Source organism: Oratosquilla oratoria, chromosome 13 (assembly GCF_046742065.1).
Source record: "Oratosquilla oratoria isolate Oo_2021 chromosome 13, ASM4674206v1, whole genome shotgun sequence".
NCBI classification, from domain to species: Eukaryota; Metazoa; Arthropoda; class Malacostraca; order Stomatopoda; family Squillidae; genus Oratosquilla; species Oratosquilla oratoria.
Genome location: NC_134789.1, coordinates 23,287,942 through 23,295,441, shown reverse-complemented (window position 1 = coordinate 23,295,441; position 7,500 = coordinate 23,287,942). Strand labels below are relative to the sequence as shown.

General features: G+C 37.8%; 1 protein-coding gene across 1 annotated transcript in view; it reads left to right on the top strand.

The window, feature by feature from the left end:
* The window catches only part of LOC143032350 (uncharacterized), a 27,399-nt gene that overhangs the window by 1,194 nt on the left and 18,705 nt on the right, over nt 1-7,500 (top strand). The window contains exons 2-4 of the mRNA XM_076196949.1: nt 70-388; nt 1,189-1,779; nt 3,881-4,149. Coding sequence (XP_076053064.1) covers nt 118-388; nt 1,189-1,779; nt 3,881-4,149 — 1,131 coding nt within the window. The 5' untranslated portion in view covers nt 70-117. The remainder of the gene's footprint in view (nt 1-69; nt 389-1,188; nt 1,780-3,880; nt 4,150-7,500) is intronic.

Here is a 7,500-nt window from a genome sequence, read left to right as displayed (position 1 = left end):
TCATTCGCTAGAGATGAGGTTCATCCACCCGACTTATTCAGCCCGTTCTTCATCCTGGTTACCCCACAGGTGACTCTGCATAGTTTTGGAGCCTCTCGAAGTATTGAAGGAAGACCCATGGATAAACACTCGATTCCTGAAGGGGCCCGCGTCGCCCGCGACCTCAACGAAGAAATTGACCTAGAGACTGTACCGCTGCGTACCGTCAACACCGACCCCGACTCTGCCGTGGACTCTCCGGAAACCTCGGATAAAAGAGGACCTGGACGGGGAGTCCCGGACTTGGAACAACTCCCCGGAAGAAGCAAAAAATCGTCTCTGCTTCAGTGTCTCAAGCCCAACAAAGCCCACGTGTACATCAAGATGCACTACTTCTGGCGACTCATGGGTAATTATTCAGACACTGGGACTTCAGTCACAGCAGTAATTCCCATACTAGGCAGGTGGGGGTCGGAGTGTGGGGGCAGGGTTGCATGGGATTTCTTGGGAAGGCGTGAGGTCTTCCTTGTATGCCATGGACGAAAAAATTATTGACCTGCTATTTATATTTTCCCTCGAGAATCGCCGAATTCATCGCGACTACTCGATTTTTTTTTCATCTGATTATCTCTCATTTTCTAAATTCGTATATGCATAAATTGAAAATTATCATTTTGAGGATAGTGTGTGGGTTGAGGGTTACCATGTAGACGGTATAGTGCCAGAAAAACTATAAACTACTATCTTCAGCACCTGTAATCATAAATGTCGTCATGAATAATGATGGTGTAATGGTTTTCCCAATGTACAAAAGCTCTATCAACCAAATGAAATCGCCTGGTGATGCCCATAACGCAATCTGTGATTGGCATGGTCGTAGTGAAAGAGGTTAAACAAGGGGTTCTTAAGATTTATGCCTCAATAAACACAAGAAGGTTTCGAAATAAGTTCTTGGAGGACACCTTGAAAGGCATCCTGGAGAATAAAGAAATAATAGTTGTGTATGATAATCTAACAGAGGGGCCATATCTCAAGTTAACCTGGAGAAGGACCAAGCGTAATCTAGGCTGAAAGACTTTAAGAATAAATTGGTTCACATCTCACTCTCTCTCTTTCTCTAAATCTCTCACACTTTCTATCTCTCTTTCTCTGTCTATCTATCTATCTATCTATCTATCTATCTATCCATCCATCTGTCTACCTTTGCAGCCGCAGCCCCGTTCTGGATGTTTCTAACCCAGATGGTCCGTCAGCGAGGAGTCTCCCCCGAGGGCATCGGTTTCATCTACTCCTTCTTGCCCGTGCTGAGCCTCGTCTGTGGCAGCGTCCTCACTTGGGTCATCGATTACTTCCGGGTTCATCGCGCCTCCCTGGTTGTAGTGGTCATTATAACCGCCTTCTCGCTGTCCATGATCTACTGGGCACCGGACGTTGGACCTAAAGTTCTGGAGGGCAACGTGACACAGGTCAGCGAACCCAAAAATTATAATCATCAAAACTCTTCTTCCGCCAATGGCGACAACACTGTGATCACTGCAACAAGCTGTACATCCGAAGAATGTCCAGACAATGAAGACTTTATACCAGCAAACTTCACAACGCCTTTTATAACAAATGAATCACTGTCCCGTGGAGAGGACACTCCCAGCGATAACGACAGTCCAGAGGAAGGGATGCTTTCAGTATCTCAGCTAACCAAACTCCCTGGATTCTGGTACATATTTGCACTTCTGTTCATCCAGAGTGCAGCCAGTTTTTTATCAGACACACTGACTGATACCATTTGCTGCAGGGTTCTAGGTAAGTTACATTTTCATGCTCCAATTTGTGTGTGTGTGTGTGTGTGTGTGTGTGTGTGTGTGTGTGTGTGTGTGTGTGTGTGTGTGTGTGTGTGTGTGTGTGTGTGTGTTTACCTAGTTGTATTTACCTAGTTGTATTATACGGGAAGGGGAGCTATGCTCGTTGTGACCCATCTTTGTATGTTGCAATATCTAGTTTGTTCTTAAATTCTTGTATGGTGTTTGCATACACTATTGTTTCGTCCAATTTGTTCCAAACATCCACCACTCTGTGTGGATTTTTTTTTTCAGATCTCTTCTATAACTGTCCTTTTTGAGTTTCTTTTTATGTCCCCTTGTTTTTCCTTTACCCCACTCTAATAAGTCTTCTCTGTCAAGGACTTCCATGCCTTTCAAGATTCTGTAAATGGCCAATAGATTGCCTCTTTGTCTTCTTTGTTCCAGGGTTGGTAGTTCCAGTTTAGACAATCTTTGCTCGTATGTCAATTTTGAAAGTATTGGTGCCATCTTTGTCGTTGCTCTTTTGATTCTTTCTATTTTCCTTATATTCTTTTTTGTACTGGATGTCCATAGCGTCGCAGCGTACTCCGATCTTGGTCTTATCGGTGTGACTAGTATTGTTTTTTTACCATTACCTCATCCAAGTAATTAAAAGCCATTTTTATTGATCTCAGTAAATTGTAGGTTTCTCCGACTATTTTATTTATATGCCTGTCTGGGGAGTCTTTGGTGATAATTACTCCTAGGTCCTTTTCGGAACTTTCCTTACTTCCTTTGCACCAATTTTATATTGTCCTGATATTATTATTATTATTATTATTTTTTTTTTTTACACTTTTTCCAAATTCTATTATACATTTCTTAATGTTGAAGTTCACTACCTACTTTTGACTCAATTCCCAGACCTTTTCCAGGTCTCTTTATAGTGATTTAGTCTTTTTCCTTACTTTCTTTAGTAGTTTTGAGCCGTCTTTAAAGAAGTTCATATAGCATTCTACACCTTCATCCATGTCATTTACATATATAGCAAACATTATTGGAGCCAATACTGAACCCTGTGGGACTCCACTTATCATTTCTTCCCAGGTAGAGTTTTTATCTCTGAGCACCACTCTCATTTTTCTCCCATGCAAGAAATCTTCCATCCATTTCAGTAATTTTCCGTGTACACCTGTTGTTTCGAGTTTTCTTAATAGTTTTTTGTGTGGTACTTTATCAAACGCCTTTTGTAAGTCCAGGAAAGCACAGTCTGCCCATCCGTCCCTTTCTTGCATTATATCTATTAACCTTGAATAAAAACAAATCAAGTTTGTTGTTCATGATCTTCCCTGTTTAAAACCAAATTGTTTTCGATTTAGTATATTGTTTTCTTCCAGGTGTTTAGTCCATCTACTTTTGATTACCTTTCACAGATTTTAGCTATTGTGTGTGTGTGTGTGTGTGTGTGTGTGTGTGTGTGTGTGTGTGTGTGTGTGTGTGTGTGTGTGTGTGTGTGTGTGTGTGTGTGTGTGTGTGTGTGTGTGTGTGTGTGTGTGTGTGCGTGTGTGTGTGTGTGTGTGTGTGTGTGTGTGTGTGTGTGTGTGTGTGTGTGTGTGTGTGTGTGTGTGTGTGTGTGTGTGTGTGTGATTCACCATGGTCTTGGATCACATGTTGGACTCGTGATTGACAGCTATTTCCCTCCCGGAAGAGAGCTCAGAGCTTATATATGACCGATGTGTGGGTAATTCTGTGACCTTTACACGCACACATTTTTTACTCTGAAAAAATATATGCTCTACATATTTTCCCTACTGTATTTCAAATTACAATATTTTCATATGTAAGAATATGCATGACATTAATCTGTCTTTTTTAGGTTATATGCAGTTACAAAAATCTACTACAGTATACTACAAATGTTTTATGACTTCAAATAATATCCTGCAATTCTTTTATTACCTTATTATATTCACAGAAGTATCGTCTGTTTTTAGAAAATTCCCGGAAGCATTTTAACATCACATTTCTCTTAGATTTTACGGGTTATTTCTACAATAAAATTCATCTATGAAAATTAATCTAGCTAAAAACAAGCTCTTCCTAATATATTTCTTTCTGCACAGGAAAAGACACTCTACTGCTTGGGCGACAGCTTCTGTTTGGGTCTCTCGCCTGGACGATTAGTGCCTTAGTCAGTGGACTTCTTGTTGATCTGTACTCGGCCAACTTACCAGAGCGAGATTACTTACCAAGCTTCATCATGGTGATTCTCTTTACACTTGTTGACGTCTTCGTGCTAGTGCGGATGAAAGTCAATGGACTAGAGGCGGAAAAGGCTCAACCCAAAGACTTTCTCAGAGTCTTTCGTTCCCCAAAGAATCTGATATTTTTCGTAAGTAATTTAATTTATATTGTTTAAGAAAAAGGTGGATGTAAGTGTATATGGCCCAGGGTGGTTGGTCACGTCTTCCCAGGCAAATTCTTTATGGGCGACTACCTGATGCACGTCGCAATGCGCGGGGGTCAGAAAAAGCGCTACAACGTTCAGCTAAAAACCACACTCAAGAAGTGTTACATCGCAGCAACAGATCTAGACACCATCGTCTCTGATCACGCCTCATGACATACAAAGGGGTGAGACACCTGAATGAATGGAGTAAACTTCCTGCAGAGGCTGTAAAATGTAATACAGTTTGAAATTTTAAGATTCATGTAGATAAACACTTAAACAATATGCTGTAATGCCTGCCATTTAATTCATTTTATTTTATTTGTTAATTTATCATTATTTATTATTATTTATCTGGTTTTTATTATAAATCAATATTATTTACCTATTTGTTTATTGTTTATTATTATCTATTTATTTTATTTATTCGTTTGTTTGTTTCATTTTATTTTATTCTATTTTATTTTATTTTATTTTATTTTATTTTATTTATTTATTTTATTTATTTTATTTTATTTTATTCTATTCTATTCTATTCTATTCTATTATTTATCTGCTTATTCTTTTTTTTCGCATCCGACCGAGTTATGGACCAAAAGATCTCCTGCCGGCATGCTCTTCCTTTGTAATCCTTTGTAATTTTGATTCTGTTCGTAACCAAGCACGGGACGACCGGCAGGAAAAAAGACATCAGCTCAAGAACAGAGTTTATCCGTATGATACAGATATAATCTGCCCGGAGAGTAGTAGGATATGTGGATCAAGACTTGGTCTCCAGAGTCACCTCCGTTGGCATCAAGGACAGAGACCTCAGCATCACCACCCAACCTCACTCTCCCATCTCATCTCACCGGAGCACTTTCGTCGTCGACCACCGACGGACCTCCATAAGAAAGTAAACAAGATGTGAACGTGTGGGGAGAGAACAGTGGAATGTGTGATCATCACCTGGGCAAAGGAAAATGAGAGTGGATGTAAAGTGGAGAAATAAGACAAAAGAGAGAAGCAGAGTGAGAAGTGAAAAAGATGAAACTGAGAAGTATGTGGAAAGTAGTGAAAGAGAAGGGGAAGCGGAAGTAGAAGAGAAATTCATGTTTTTTAAGAAAGAAGTCCTAAAATATGCAAAAATTGTGTGTGGAAAAAGTAGAACAGATGGAAATAGAGGGAAGGGTAATGAATGTTGGAATAAAAAAAATAGTGGGGAAGTGGTAGGAGAGGTGAGCATACAGGGAATGGTTGCAAAGAAGAAATAAGGAAGCACATGAGAGATGCAAAGCAAAGAGGGTAGAAGGAAAATGCAAAGTGAGAAACGCCAAGAGAAAAATGAATGTGAGGTGGGGTGGGTGGGTGTGAATTTTGAAATAAATATAAAAATATTTTGGATAGTAAAATGAGTTGTTGCCTCGACTCCGAAGTCGTCAATGTTACCTCTGCCCCCGGGTCGCCAATGTTGCCTCGGCTCCTGGGTCGCCAATGTTACTTCCGTATGAAGTAAACTAAGTGTCCAACCTAAAAAGTGAGTGGCAGGGAGAGGAAGGCATAGGAATTTTTTCAAAAGGGGAGTCAGAACACACCACTGAGCTCGCCGTGGTATGGTTTCCTTGGGCACAAGTTGGAATGAATACTTCCATGCTCAGTGCCGACGGCTGGTAGTGTTCTCGTCAGAATGTACCTGTCAGAACACTTAGTTCGCCGCGGTATGATTCCCTTACGCACACTTGAAATGAACACTTCCATGCTCAGTGCTAACGGCTGGTACTATTCTTTAAAGAAGAGCTGTCTTCCATAAGAATAACTAGGATATTTAAAGTCAATCCCATGACTGATCTGGTCTGGAGACATGGTACTTGGCGGTCACGAGTATTTTAAGAGGTCACTTTGCGTGTTGGCTACAGAGTACAAAGAGTAGAAGGTAAAGGAAGTAGACGAACAATTGTTAATAGAAGAGGAGATTGTAAGAGAGAGATGGGCAAAATAATTCATTGAGCAACTGAATATGGAAAAAGACAAGGAGACATTGAGTATGGCGGTAGGAGATGCTAGGACAGGGGTGGGGAACCTTTTCAAGCGCGTATGCCAAAATCGGTCAATCTTCGATGCAAATGATTTCTCACGTGCCAACCGAAGTTGTTGGGAACATATAATTATCTTTTAAGTATTGGATCTTTTCAAATATTAAAAACAAACACACAGGAGAGATTAAATCAAATAATACTGTAACTGTGATTTGTAAGTCATATCAGACTGAATGAAAACAAAATTTAATGAGGTATTTTTCTTTCGAAGGTCGTTTTTGCTTTTATGTGCAATTCTAGCTAGCATATAATGTCACGCAATTCAAAAACTCAACCTTAACAATGGTAATAATGTAGACAATAATTCTTAATTCCTCATAGTACATAAACTTACATTCATGGAAAATATTCTGAATAGCAGGCTTCACCACTTTTATATACAATATTGCTAATCCGATCACTGAAAACAAGATAATCATTTCGGATAACTTGATTCTTTTGTAGTGTTACATTTGTATTTTCTTTATATATAAGTTCGAATACTCATGTGGATAGATTCTGCTTACCAACTATCTTATTATTTACGAAATATGAAAGACTATAAAATTATGGTAAAGGAGGCACGTCATATCTAGCTACCTGACGAATGATGCAACAACTAAAGACAAAACCAATGTTTTCATAAACTTTTACCAAACCTGTCGTATTCAGGATTTCAACGTTAACGTTCGTATGTATGTATATATATATATATATATATATATATATATATATATATATATATATATATATATATATATATATATAATATATACAGTATATATATACATATATATATATATATATATATATATAATATATATATATATATATATATATATATATATAAGAACACAAGAATAAAGAAGAGTGCAAGAGAACAAAAGGCCTACACTAGGCAGTTCCATGTCCATTACTACCTATCATCCCCATCCATAAAATTGTCTAACCTTTTCTAACAACCGATAGTTTCAGCGCTCACTACATGGTTACTAAGTACATCCCATTCGTTGACCACTCTTCTTCTTCTTCTTCTTCTTCTTCTTCTTCTTATTATTATTATTATTATTATTATTATTATTATTATTATTATTATTATTATTATTATTATTATTATTATTATTATTATTATTATTATTATTATTATTATTATTAATTATTATTATTATTATTATTATTATTATTATTATTATTATTATTTATTATTATTTATTATTATTTATTATTATTATAATTTATT